Raw genomic sequence first — 14766 nt, forward strand, 5'->3', positions numbered from 1 at the left:
AAACCCCCCTCCTGTCCAAAACAGCTGACAATTTGGGCCATTTATTTATAAACCACGGTGTTGTGAAGATTCAGTGATGGAGGAGTAAACTGTGTGAGCGATTAATGTACTATTTACAGTTTGGAGAATTGATTTCTGTTAGACATTCAAAAGAAGACTATTGTGTGTTTGCAAGTGCCTGTGGAATAATTGCTAGCTCCAATTAACTGTAAAGTGCAGACTGCCATTTACTACAGGGAAACCATTGTACTCGTACATGCACGTGCTAAATCGTATTTACAGATTTATTCAAAACTTAATAGATTTTCAACATTGACAGGCTTAGTATCCAAAATACTGCATCTCTTGATGGGGCCTGAAGCATACATACACGCAACACATTCAATAACACAATTGTCAACTCTCCGATTTCCAGTAAAAAATATAATAAGATCTGTCTTTGATAGTAAGTGCAACTAACTGTGCCACTTTTCAATTACTGTCCTCCTATAAGGGAATCAATGTCTTCACAGAGAGATCCAATGGCATCTGTTGGCTTCTTTTGTTTTGCTTTAGGGCTTTTTGCAAACATTGGTGTTTCTTCAGGAGCTCCCGAGATCAATCTTACACGAGCTAGAAAGAATTGAGGTTCCCGTACTCCAAGCCACAAGTCCCACAAGTAATCAGACAGCAGAAACAATGCTGCAGCTGTGAGAGAAGACAGAATCGCACATTTTTAAAACATCTTACTTGTACTTAAAATGGTCAGATACATTTTACTGGGGACAATCTTTGGACTATTTTTGCTTTTTGAGGGTTACCTTGTAGAAGCATGTGACTATTTTCTTCCTCCCAAAGGCCCTACCCCCTCAAGCCATAGAACATAACATAGTTGAGAAGGGAGCTTGTGCCATCAACTGTAATGTTGATCATGTTGAAATCTATGGTGGCCTTGCCTCTCCCTTCCTCCAGCCCTAAAATCCTCCTCCAAATCTTGACCTATTGTGCCACTTCCTTTGTCTTACTGCTGGTGCCCTTGCTTTCAGCTGTCTAGCCCCCCCCGACCTGACTAGCCCCCACTACCCAACTCCCTTTCCGACACTCCCAACCCTACCTGCCTAGCCCCTACCATTCGACTCCCTTCAGGCACCTCCTTGACCTGACTAGCCCTCACCATCTGACTTCCTTCCTACCACCCACACCTAACTCGACCTGACTAGCCGCCACCACCTGACTCCCTGCCCGCACCCCGCAAATCGACCTGATTAGATCCCACTACTTGGCTCCCTACTTACTCACTGACTCTCATCCCCCTCAACCATCTGATCTGACTAATCTCCCACACCCCCGCCCTATCCCTGTAACCCCATGCATTTACCGCAGTTAATCCACTTGACTTACACATCTTTGGACACGAAGGGGTAATTTAGCATGAAGTTTAACAACACCAGGTTAAAGTCCAACAGGTTTATTTGGTAGCAAAAGCCACACAAGCTTTCGAAGCTGCAAGCCCCTTCTTCAGGTGAGTGGGAATTCTGTTCACAAACAGAGTTTATAAAGACACAGACTCAATTTACATGAATACTGGTTGGAATGCGAATACTTACAACTAATCAAGTCTTTAAGAAACAAAACAATGGGAGTGGAGAGAGCATCAAGACAGGCTAAAAAGATGTGTATTGTCTCTGGAGACAATACACATCTTTTTAGCCTGTCTTGATGCTCTCTCCACTCCCATTGTTTTGTTTCTTAAAGACTTAATTAGTTGTAAGTATTCGCATTCCAACCAGTATTCATGTAAATTGAGTCTGTGTCTTTATAAACTCTGTTTGTGAACAGAATTCCCACTCACCTGAAGAAGGGGCTTGCAGCTTCGAAAGCTTGTGTGGCTTTTGCTACCAAATAAACCTGTTGGACTTTAACCTGGTGTTGTTAAACTTCTTACTGTGTTTACCCCAGTCCAACGCCGGCATCTCCACATCATAATTTAGCATGGCCAGCCCACCTAACCTGCACATCTTTGGACTGTGGGAGGAAACCGGAGCACCCGGAGGAAACCCATGTAGACAGGGGGAGAACGTGCAAACTCCAAACAGTCACTCAAGTAGATCGCTGGCACTGTGAGGCAGCAGTGCTAACCACTATGCCACCGTGCCACCCTTAATTCAATTATTAATCAACAAGTATATTAGCAGAGTATATTGGATCTCATGGGATAAAGGGAGAGGTGGCTAGATGGGTGGAGAACTAGCTTGGTCACAGAAGACAGAGAGTGGTAGTGGAAGGGTCTTTTTCCGGCTGGATGCCTTGTGACTAGTGGTGTTCCGCAGGGCTCTGTATTGGGACCTCTGCTGTTTGTGATTTATATAAACGATCTGGAAGAAGGTGTAACTGGGGTGATCAGTAAGTTTGCGGACGACACGAAAATGGCTGGACTTGCAGATAGTGAGGAACATTGTCAGAGGCTACAGAAGTATATAGATAGGCTAGAAATTTGGGCAAAGAAATGGCAGATGGAGTTCAATCCAGATAAAAGCGAAGAGATGCATTTTGGTAGAACTAACGTAGGGGGGAGCTATACGATAAATGGCAGAACCATAAAGGGTGTAGATACGCAGAGGGACCTGGGTGTGCAAGTCCACAGATCCTTGAAGGTGACGTCACAGGTGGAGAAGGTAGTGAATAAGGCATATGGCATGCTTGCCTTTATAGGACGGGGCATAGAGTATAAAAGTTGGGGTCTGATGTTGCAGTTGTATAGAACGTTGGTTCGGCCGCATTTGGAATACTGCGCCCAGTTCTGGTCGCCACACTACCAGAAGGACATAGAGGCTTTAGAGAGAGTGCAGAGGAGGTTTACCAGGATGTTGCCTGGTATGGAAGGGCTTAATTATGAGGAGAGATTGGGTAAACTGGGGTTGTTCTCTCTGGAAATACGGAGGATGAGGGGTGACCTAATAGAGGTGTATAAAATTTCATATAAAATTATGAAAGGCATAGATAGGGTGAACGGTGGTGACGTTCACGAGGGGTCATAGGTTCAAGGTGAAGGGTGGGAGGTTTAACACGGATATCAGAAGGACGTATTTTACACAGAGGGTGGTGGGGGCCTGGAATGCGCTGCCGGGCAAGGTGGTGGAGGCAGACACACTGGGAACGTTTAAGACTTATCTAGATAGCCACATGAACGGAGTGGGAATGGAGGGACACAAAAGAATGGTCTAGTTTGGACCAGGGAGCGGCGCGGGCTTGGAGGGCCGAAGGGCCTGTTCCTGTGCTGTATTGTTCTTTGTTCAGAGGGAGGAAATTAAATCTTTCGGTTGGTAACAGTGTTTTGAAATGCACTTTAAAATAAAGGAGGTGTTCTGATCTTTAGACCTCCTCAAACGTTACAGTATTATTGTTTTATAGCATGGCCTATTATTGAAATTTTGGCCTTTCGTGCTGATCAAAACATGGAAATCAGGACAAGGAGAATGAAAAAGATAAAATGAGTTAATGTAAAAAACAGAAATCAAACAGACCAGAACTGTAAAAAAAAACCAGACTTTATAGCAATTCAAAGTGAATAATGACTCTTAGGATGGGAATAGAGGGATATGGTCCCCGGAAGGGTAGGGGGTTTTCGTTAAGTCGGGCAGCATGGTCGGTGCAGGCTTGGAGGGCCGAAGGGCCTGTTCCTGTGCTGTAATTTTCTTTGTTCTTTGACTGAAGTTTTGAGGAGAATATCATTAACCTAACCTTATGGACGGCACGGTGGCACAGTGGTTCACACTGCTGCCTCACAGCTCCAGGGACCTGGGTTTGATTCCCGGCTTGGGTCACTGTCTACGTGGAGTTTGCACATTCTCCCCGTGTCTGCGTGGGTTTCCTCCGGGTGCTCCGGTTTCCTCCCACACTCCAAAATTATGCAGGTTAGCTGCATTGGCCATGCTAAATTGCCACTTAGTGTCCAGGGATAGGTAGGCTAGAGGGATTAGTGAGGTAAATATGTGGGGTTACAGGGATAAGGCCTAGGTGGGATTCTTGTCTGTGCAGTCTTGATGGGCCGAATGGCCTCCTTCTGCACTGTAGGGATTCTATGATTTTCTTATTCAATTCAAGTTTCACCAGTTTCAACTTAGATGTTACTGATAGTTTTATAAGATTACAACAAAGTAAATCTTACACCAGCCCTATTTCTTATCATTTTAAGTGTCAAATCAAATATGGCAATTAGAGCCATTTAATGGACTAGGCTTTTAAGAGTTAAACCAAACAAGATCCTTTTACTGGGACCTTTCGACAAATTGGGTAAAAAGAAATATTATTTATATTAATTCGTGACACAGATTTCTCATGATGCTTTAACTGGGGAAACACATACTTTTGGAAGAGCTCCCCATTAAAATTTGAGTTTGTTAGTTTTTGTATTGAGGCGATCTGGCTCAAGCTGTATTCAAGTACTTTACAATAACTCTTGTGGTTAAATATGAATTTGGCAGAAATAAAAGTTAAAAAATCATTTCTGAAGCTTGATTTCATTGCGGCAGGAACTTGTAAATTTGGGAGTGGGGACACAAGACAATCAGAAAACAAAGGCCGGAGATAGATAAAACACTCACCTTTCCTTTCGTGATCCTGGTCTTTTAGTGCAGGAAGACAGACTGGTTTGATAACACTCTTGTATATGTCGTTGTCTACTAGGCCTCGAACCTCCAGCAGCTGAAGCATGATGGTGGTGAAAAGACACGAAGCCTCCCCTCTCAAACCATCTTCATCTATTTCATTGGTGACTCTACTGTAAAACTGCAGAAGATAATGCCGGAAAGCATTGTCCTTCAGAAGCTCTTGAGTCACAGCGCTGCAAGGCAGGATATTTCTCTGAAGCCATCTTAATAGAACCAAACTCTGAGGTTCACTCATTGGACTTTCAATTCCTGATTTTATAACCCATTTAACCAGCACACACGTGGTTTCTTTAACAGCGCTGCACACTTCAACCTGGCTTTCCAGAGAGTCAAAAGTCTCATTTGGGAAGACTGCATCCCAGTGAGTGAAAATGGACCTCAAAGATGTTCTACAGTCCTCTCGGCACGACTCTTCCACTTGGCTCTCTGTATCCTCTTGTGTATCATCTCTTTTCTTTCTGCTGTGCCGAGTTACTCCCCAACCAAGTACTTTAGGTTTGTTCCTCTCCTTGATAACTTCTGAAAGATTCATATAATGGAATCAAAGAACAAAGAACAGTACAGCACAGGAAACAGGCCCTTCGGCCCTCCAAGCCTGTGCCGCTCCTTGGTCCAACTAGACCAATCGTTTGTATCCCTCCATTCCCAGGCTGCTCATGTGACTATCCAGGTAAGTCTTAAACGATGTCAGTGTGGCTGTCTCCACCACCCTACTTGGCAGCGCATTCCAGGCCCCCACCACCCTCTGTGTAAAAAACGTCCCTCTGATGTCTGAGTTATACTTCGCCCCTCTCAGCTTCAGCCCGTGACCCCTCGTGATCGTCACCTCCGACCTGGGAAAAAGCTTCCCACTGTTCACCCTATCTATACCCTTCATAATCTTGTATACCTCTATTAGATCTCCCCTCATTCTCCGTCTTTCCAAGGAGAACAACCCCAGTCTACCCAATCTCTCCTCATAGCTAAGACCCTCCATACCAGGCAACATCCTGGTAAACCTTCTCTGCACTCTCTCCAATGCCTCCACGTCCTTCTGGTAGTGCGGCGACCAGAACTGGACGCAGTACTCCAAATGTGGCCTAACCAGCGTTCTATACAGCTGCATCATCAGACTCCAGCTTTTATACTCTATACCCCGTCCTATAAAGGCAAGCATACCATATGCCTTCTTCACCACCTTCTCCACCTGTGTTGCCACCTTCAAGGATTTGTGGACTTGCACACCTAGGTCCCTCTGTGTTTCTATACTCCTGATGACTCTGCCATTTATTGTATAACTCCTCCCTACATTATTCCTTCCAAAATGCATCACTTCGCATTTATCCGGATTAAATTCCATCTGCCACCTCTCCGCCCAATTTTCCAGCCTATCTATATCCTGCTGTATTGCCCGACAATGCTCTTCGCTATCCGCAATTCCAGCCATCTTCGTGTCATCCGCAAACTTGCTGATTACACCAGTTACACCTTCTTCCAAATCATTTATATATATCACAAATAGCAGAGGTCCTAGTACAGAGCCCTGCGGAACACCACTGGTCACAGACCTCCAGCCGGAAAAAGACCCTTCGACCACTACCCTCTGTCTCCTATGGCCAAGCCAGTTCTCCACCCATCGAGCCACTTCTCCTTGTATCCCATGAGCCTTAACCTTCTTAACCAACCTGCCATGTGGGACTTTGTCAAATGCCTTACTGAAATCCATATAGACGACATCCACGGCCCTTCCTTCATCAACCGTTTTTGTCACTCAAAAAACTCCACCAAATTTGTAAGGCACGACCTCCCTCTTACAAAACCATGCTGTCTGTCACTAATGAGATTGTTCCGTTCTAAATGCGCATACATCCTGTCTCTAAGAATCCTCTCCAACAACTTCCCTACCACGGACGTCAAGCTCACCGGCCTATAATTTCCTGGGTTATCCCTGCTACCCTTCTTAAACAACGGGACCACATTCGCTATCCTCCAATCAGTAACAGTTTGTAAGGACGCCTATTTATATAGGTAAGAATAACCTTCCATTTAAAAGGAATTTATTACATACCTATAATCTGTAGCCATCCCAACAGGCAAATGACTTTTATCTCATCAACAATTTGAAACATTCTATAGTTTAAGTAACTAATTTTGCCTCCTGTAAAATATTCCTTTAATATCAAATGATGGATTTTGGACAATAACTATTTGGGTTTGATGTTAATGCAAAAAAAGTAATTCTTTTAAGTTTTATTTATTAGCATCACTAGGAGGCTTACATTAACTCTGCAATGAAGTTACTGTGAAAATCCCCTAGTGGCCACACTCTGGCGCCTGTTCGGGTACACGGAGGGAGAATTTAGCATGGCCAAAGCACCTAACCAGCATATTTTTCTAATTGTGGGAGGAAACCGGAGCACCCGGAGGAAACCCATGCAGACACAGGGAGAACATGCAGACTCTGCACAGACAGTGACCCAAGCTGGGAATCGAACCTGGGTCCCTGGCGCTGTGAGGCAGCAGTGCTAACCACTGTGCCACCGTGCCGCCATTGGTACTGTCTGCATGATGTTTGTTATAGTTAGTTGGTGCAGGTTCACGTTACACCATTGTTAGAAACATGGTTTGTGGCAGGTTAGTTATATACCATATATACTTGTGTAAAAGTTGACCTCATGTAAAAAATGACCCCAGGACCTTTGGCCTAATAAAAAAGCCACAATTTTTCATAAACCCCATGTTAAAGTCAACTTTATTTTTCCAGGATCAAAGCCCATAATTGTAAAACCAAAGTGTATGTAGGATTGGGCTAGGCAGGAATGAAACCAACCAAATACTTCTCAAGGTGGGTAACAATAGTGAAAAGTAAATCCTAGTTGTCATAAAAGTTACAAAGCGATAATGCCAGTTTATTTTCTTTTTAAGAAGGGAGAGAATATTGTCTGAAATTTTGCATAGTGCATGATGGTCTCATTCAAAAAGCAAGGATGGATATTTGAACAAAATGCTTCAGAAGTACAATTACAGACTAGGTTTTATTGAGCAGAGAATCTGGTTTGAAAAATTTATTTAATAGACCTCAGCTCCCTTCATAAAAAAAATTGTTGAAATTAATTTGGAAATTAGTCAGTTTCCTAGCCACCACAGATCATTTTTCCATTCTATCTGGCCCAAGTCAAGCACGACCCCTTAGAAACACTACCCGTGTAATAGTCGACCCAATGAATTTTGGCCGAAAAATATTGGCTTCAAAAAATTCCAACTTTTACACAAGTATATATTCGTAACATCTCTAGTAAGACTGGTCAGAATAATTGTTCACATAAACGGGCTCAGTGTGACATCATGTAAGAAATAAACGGTGATAAAAATAAAAAAATACTGGAAGTAAATCATGATGAAACATAAGGAGCAATTTCCTTGAGCAATATGTCATTTGGTAGTAAATGGACTCCAGCTGTTTTGTTTACAACATGGTCTCTATCTCTCCAGCCAGCCATGCACAAGGCAAAATGACCATCCCAGTATAGCCTCGGGAGTTATAAAATCGTGGCAAGACTTAAACAAGGCAAGGTAAACTTAGTAATTTGTTGGTTCATTAGGGACCACTTATTTTTACGGCCTCCCATGGATTATTTCTTTAAATGTAAGCAGCTGTGTCAACAGATGAGCTGTCAGTCGATTAACCTACAAACTACACTTTGCAAATAGAGTAACCCATTTAAATGAGTTCATTCCAGTTAATTTAGAGATGCAGCTTTTTGTTGCATTTACATCTTCCACTAACTGGAGTGTAGCAAAGCATTGCGTGGTCAGGTAGCATCTGTGGAGAGAAGAATAGACTAAACATTTTGGTTCGATGACCTTGCAATAGAAGCAATGACAGGTCATTTGAACTGAAACATAGGGTAGAACTTTTCCAGATCGGGGGAGGCGGCTTTGGAGGCGGGAACTGGAAAATGGGCTAAAACAGCATCCGGCCAGCTGTTGACGTACACCCATCTCTTTATCCTCTTCCCAGAGATGGGCACGGGTAGCAAAGATGAGAATCTGTTCGACAGCAGTGGGAATCCAATCAAGGTAATTAAACAGCACTGGTTATGGACAACAACATAGCAATTTTGCAAGCATTACATTGGTTTCGTTGTTATGTCCATACTGGCCACTAGAAGGGGGTGACTGCACAGTGGGACATCGAAGCTGCTTTGTGACTGGAGGGGTTTTACGTGCTGCCAGCAGAAAATGGCAAGGCTGATGACTTCACGTCTCACAGCCTTGCCATCAAGCAAGGATTTTCTGGAGATGGACATCTCCAATCGCCAAGGGCCTAATGAAGTCTCAGCCACCCTACCCCTGCGGCACTCTCTGTGCCCAATTGTGGAGGTGGCTTGCTAGTGACAGTGAGTGGAGTCAGGACTTGGAAACGGTCCCATCTTTCAATTATTCTCAATATTGGTAAAATTCAGCCCTTCATCTCAGTTTCACTCTCCCCAAAACCTGTCTGGCCAGTTGAGCACTTGGTTTTTATTTTAAATATTTAACATCTGAACTGTTTTACTTCTGTTTCATGTATGGTCAACGTATCCGTATTTTCATATGACCAATGTACCCAATTGTTGGAAACACGTATACAAAGGCTCATCACTGGTTCAGTGTGGGAAGCTTTACCATGCACTTAATGATTTGCTGTATTATAACTGAGGCAGTAAAGGCATGACATCTTTCCTGAGCTCACAGGGTTATCCTGGAATGTTTACTGTGTGGATCCTGATACTTCGTCAAGAAAACCTAAGTATAAATAACTGTGGCAAGCCTAGCAGCTTGACAGCACTTGCACAATGCAGATCATGAAATTGTGACAATATATTTGGAGGTGTTAATATCAGGCTCCCTTGCTGAGGAACAGAAGCAAGATTCAGCTGTTGCACATCACTGAATCACAGAATTGTTACGGCGTAGGAGGCCATTTGGCCCATTGTATCCGCACCAATTCTCTAAACGAGCACTATGCTTAGTGCCATTCCCCTGTCTTTTCCCTGTACCCCTGCATATTGTTTCTATTCAAGTAATCATTGAATGTCTTCTTGAATGCCTCAATTGAACCTGCCTCCAACATACTTCTAGCCAGGATTTCAGCAGCAAATTTACATCTTTACTAACATAACACCAGGAAAACACAACCCATGGAGCACTCTGCATGGGGGGCATGGTGGCACAGTGATTAGCACTGCTGCCTCACAGTACCAGGGACCCGGGTTCGCTTCCCGGCTTGGGTCACTGTCTGTGCGGAGTCTGAACGTTGTCCCTGTGTCTGCATGGGTTTCCTCTGGTTTCCTTCCACAGTCTGAAAGACATGCTAGTTAGGTGCATTGGCCATGCTAAAAGTGTGGAGACCACGGGATTTTTGCAGTAACTTCAGTGCAGTGTTAATGTAAGTCTACTTGTGACACTAATAAATAAAACTTTAAAATAAACTTTAAAAACTACAAAACTCTATATCTAAATTATAAAAACAACAGATTCTTGGGTTCAGATTGAAGTCATATCTGACCTTTCGGATAAGCAGCAGACTTTTGAACCTGACCTTGTGGAAGGATCTTGAAATACAATTTATTTGAAGCCCATGGTTTAAGACACCTACCAATAATTCTAATAGTTAGTATTTCAATATTAAAATTGATTAGTTCGAAACAATGGAAAAAAGAAAAACTTACTTAGCAACTCCTTAACATTGTATTTATGGGCCAGAGTTTGCAAAGCCTCCTGTAAATGGAACTCCCTTCCCACAATGCTCCATTTATGTAACAGTAACAAGGCCTCATTGTGAGACATAACTCTTTCATTTATGGTAATCCGTCCCATTTCCTTGTAGTCATCAAAGGCACCAGAGCGATGATGCAAAACCGAACTCAATATCTGTAAAAATTCTGTAAATGTTCTGGCGTCAATCTTGATCCTGCCAAAACAAAGGAAATCAATGATTTGAAGCACAACATTTTCCTATTTTAGAAACAAAATTTATGAAGTGGAGTTGAAAGAGTGTTCTACAGATTTTCAAATTCTTTGCCAGATTGTGTACGATGTTTGATCCTGATATCACCCGAAGATTTGCGTGAGGGGTGGCACGGTGGCGCAGTAGTTAGCAGTGTTGCCTCACAGCTCCAGGGACTCGGGTTCAATTCTAGCTTATGTGTGTGGAGTTTGCACATTTTCACAGTGTCTGTGTGGGCTTCCTCCGGGTGCTTCGGTTTCCTCCCACAGTCCAAAGATGTGGGGGTTAGGTGGATTGGCCATGCATAATTGCCCTTAGTGTCCCAAGATGTGTAGGTTAGATGAATGAGCCATGGTAAATGGGTTATTGCGATAGGGCAGAGATGAGGTCCTGGGTAAGACACTATGTCGGTCCAGACCCAATGGGCCAAATGGCCTCTTCTGCACTATAGGGATTCTATGAGCATTGGAATGTTTTGCTGCAACACTTATGGGCATGAACTGATGTCCCACCATTGTGATCCTCTAACATATTCATGTGTTAGCCTGGCTCAGTTCATTATACACTAGTATGGAGCAGAACCACACCAGAGCTTTAGCACATAAGCAAGGCTTACATACTCTACTGAAAGGATTCTATGCTGTTGGAGATGGTGTCCTTTAGATGTTAGACCAGATTCCAATTCTAAATGGACAGTGAAGATCCGATGACATTAATGACAGAATAGCAGGGAATTCTCCTGATGTACCTCGGTCAATATCACCTTAAATGGGTTGACTGTTCATTCAGTGCTTGCTTTTCTGCATAACAGCAAAACTTTGAAGAACTTAAACCTGTAAAGTGCCGAGTAATTTCAAGCATTACGTCAGTAAGAATTCTTGCAGATTCTCATTGAGCAACATACATTACTTACATAGATTACTTACCAAATGTGTCGTATCAGAACAGTCAGAACATAGAGAAATTCATTTATAAGCAGAAGAGGCAGAAACCTCTTAGTCTTTTCTTTGTTTCCTAGGTTAGTGAACCACAAAGTGTGCAGCAGTGAGATTAAATCCGGTATCAATCTCTGCTCTAAAACTCTAAAAAAATACAAATGAGTTCAAATCAAATCCAATAGGCAATTATCTTTAAAAGTTAGTCTTTAAAAATCTTTAAAAGTATGCTTTAAAAGTTAAAGTAATGGTTTCTAAACAGCACGATAAAGCAATACAAAATCACGAATTAGCAAGATATCACAGGCTATAAGTAAACTTTCTTTGGAAGATTTCAAAACATCTTAAAAAATAAAAAAGTAAGTCATGGACATTATGTTGTGCCTTCATAGCTGTTTTGCAGTGGGTTGTACAACCACGCTTAAGCTGAGTGATATGCTCTCTTTCCAAAGTATTACAATTGGGAATAATAATTACAATTAATTAAAATATAAAATTGACACAAATATTATATTGCACAGTGACCATGTACAACATTTTAAAAACAAAAAAAAATGTACTCAGCATATTATGGCCTGGTAATTAACGACTTTGTTTAAACAGATGAAAAATATCTTCAATTACTTTGAAGGAAAGCTACTTGTCAATACCATACAGTGTGAATGTACCTTCTTTGTAAGATATGCAATATCCACGTCAGGAGGTTGTGGTCCTGGGTCAGCTGATATGCTGCTTTTGTTATGCGTGCAGCACGTAACAGAATCTGCATAATCTGTTTCTTTAAATTGAAGAAAAAGTTATTAAAATGATGTGAAAACATAAAAATTTGAAACCTAAACCAACTGTAAGAGCGGCACGGTGGCACAGTGGTTAGCACTGTTGTCTCACAGCGCTAGGGACCTGGGTTCAATTCCCGGCTTGGGTCAGTGTCTGTGCGGAGTTTGCACTTTCTCCCTGTGCCTTGTGGGTTTCCTCCAGGTACTCTGGTTTCCTCCCATAGTCTGAAAGACGTGCTGGTTAGGTGCATTGGCCATGCTAAATTCTCCCTCAGTCTACCTGAACAAGTGCCGGAGTGTGGCGACTAGGAGATTTTCACAGTAACTTCATTGCAGTAAGTCTTACTTGTGACTAATAAATAAACTAAATCAACTATAATATTCAATGACCGCTCCTGTTGCTAGAATTTCACATTTTACTGCCATTTTAGCATCCCTTCAGAATAGAAACTGTATCCTACCTCTGCTGTCTCATCACACAATGGGCTGTTGAAAAAGGCTAGGAGAACATGGATAATTTTCTGATGGTCGCAAAGCTCATAGCAGTGTTTGTCCTTTACGCCGTTGATGAGAAGTTCAAAAAGCCATTCACGTTCAGTCTTGTGCTGAAAAATTAAATGAAGGACGAAACATGAAAACGGGTATCGAAGGTAGGCATTCAGCTTGTTGCATCTGTCCCATTGCTACCTGCCTCCAGCGGGATCTTACATTGAAACTGGAACCGTTCACGTTTAGATTTGGCCAATAATTTCCTCTTCCCAAATCCCTCATCACTTGGTGGAAGTGCCTTAAGCTGCTGTATGGTTCCATGGACAATGATAAAAGTCCTTGGAAGACATTCTTCATGTGAAAGCCTAGATAATAATAATAAGCCTCAGGGATCGGTGCTGGGTCCACTGTTATTTGTCATTTATATTAATGATTTGGATGAGAATTTAGTAGACATTGTTAGTAAGTTTGCAGATGACACCAAGATTGGTGGCATAGTGGACAGTAAAGAAGGTTATCTAGGATTGCAACGGGATCTTGATCAATTGGGTCACAGGAGGACAGAGTGGTGAAGAAGGCATTTGTCATGCTTGGTTTCATTGGTCAGAACATTGAATACAGGAGTTGTGAGGTCGTTGAAGTGGTACAAGACATTGGTAAGGCAACACTTGGAATACTGTGTACAGTTCTGGTCGCACTATCATAGAAAGGATATTATTAAACTAGAAAGGGTGCACAAAGGATTTACTAGGATGCTACCGGGACTTGATGGTTTGAGTTATAAGGAGAGGCTGGACAGACTGGGACATTTTTCCTCTGGAACGCAGGAGACTTAGGGGTGATCTTACAGAGGTCTATAAAATAATGAAGGGCATAGATCAGCTAGATAGTCAATATCTTTTCCCAAAGGTAGAGGAGTCTAAAACTAGATGGCATAGGTTTAGGGTGTGAGGGGAGGGATACAAAAGGGCCCAGAGGGGCACTTTTTTCACACAGAGGGTGGTGAGTGCCTGGAACAAGCTGCTAGAGGTAGTAGTAGAGGCGGGTACAGTTTTCTTTTAAAATGTGCTTAGACAGTTACATGGGTAAGATGGGTACAGTGGGATATGGGCCAAACGCGGGCAATTGGGACTAGCTTAGGGGTTAAAAAAAGGGCAGCATGGACAAGTTGGGCCGAAGGGCCTGTTTCCATGCTGTAAACCTCTATGGCTCTATAATAAATTCTGGCAGATGAATGACATGTGTGCTTCCAGATGGATTGTGAACAGGAATGGAAACACTGCCCAAGATTTTTCTTGCCTTAAATCAGGGCACACGCACGCACAGTCCCACAGTCTGAAAGATAGAAACTAGAAGCAGGAGTAGGCCATTCGGCCCTTCGAGTCTGCTCCTGCCATTCATTATGATCATGGCTGATTTGATCCTTTCCCATCCCCCCATATCTCTTGATCCATTTAGTCCCAAGAGGTAAATCTAATTTCTTCTTGAAATCAGACAACATTTTGGCCTCAACAATATTCGGTGGTAGTGAATTCCACACATTCACCTGCCTCTGGATGAAGAGATTTCTCAACTCAGTTCTTAAAGGTTTACCCCTTATCCTCAAACTATGACTCATAATTCTGAACTCCCCCACCATTGGCCCGATTCTCCTGTTCCGACACGCACACTTTTTGGCTTGTCAGGTTGGGAAAATCGCGTGTAGGCCATTTTATGGGATTCGCGCATGTGTTCCCGACGCATGTGCGTTTCCCACAACCAGAGAACAGTCGCAGTCGGGACCACGCTGGAAACTGTCAGGAAGAGAGGTAAGTGATTTAAATCTGTTTTTACTGTATTTTAAATCTCATTATCAGGCCCGGCAAGGATTTCTCCGGGCCCAATAGCATCTCCCACCCCGTCAGGAGTATTTCACTCCAGCGGGGTTTAGAGTAGTTCCCCACTTG

The 14766-nt window shown here is 42.8% G+C and overlaps 1 protein-coding gene across 2 annotated transcripts in view; it reads right to left on the reverse strand.

The window, feature by feature from the left end:
* Positions 1-209: 209 nt before the first annotated feature.
* urb1 (URB1 ribosome biogenesis homolog) overlaps positions 210-14766 on the reverse strand; it is a 105474-nt gene continuing 90917 nt past the window's right edge. For both annotated transcript variants that reach the window (XM_078232825.1, XM_078232826.1), the window contains exons 34-39: positions 12793-12936; positions 12224-12333; positions 11547-11702; positions 10343-10584; positions 4584-5168; positions 210-687 (exon numbers count right to left, since the gene is read on the reverse strand). In XM_078232825.1, the coding sequence (XP_078088951.1) occupies positions 476-687; positions 4584-5168; positions 10343-10584; positions 11547-11702; positions 12224-12333; positions 12793-12936 (1449 nt within the window). In that variant the 3' untranslated portion in view covers positions 210-475. The remainder of the gene's footprint in view (positions 688-4583; positions 5169-10342; positions 10585-11546; positions 11703-12223; positions 12334-12792; positions 12937-14766) is intronic.

The sequence above is a fragment of the Mustelus asterias genome, chromosome 17, assembly GCF_964213995.1.
Source record: "Mustelus asterias chromosome 17, sMusAst1.hap1.1, whole genome shotgun sequence".
In the NCBI taxonomy this organism is placed as follows: domain Eukaryota; kingdom Metazoa; phylum Chordata; class Chondrichthyes; order Carcharhiniformes; family Triakidae; genus Mustelus; species Mustelus asterias.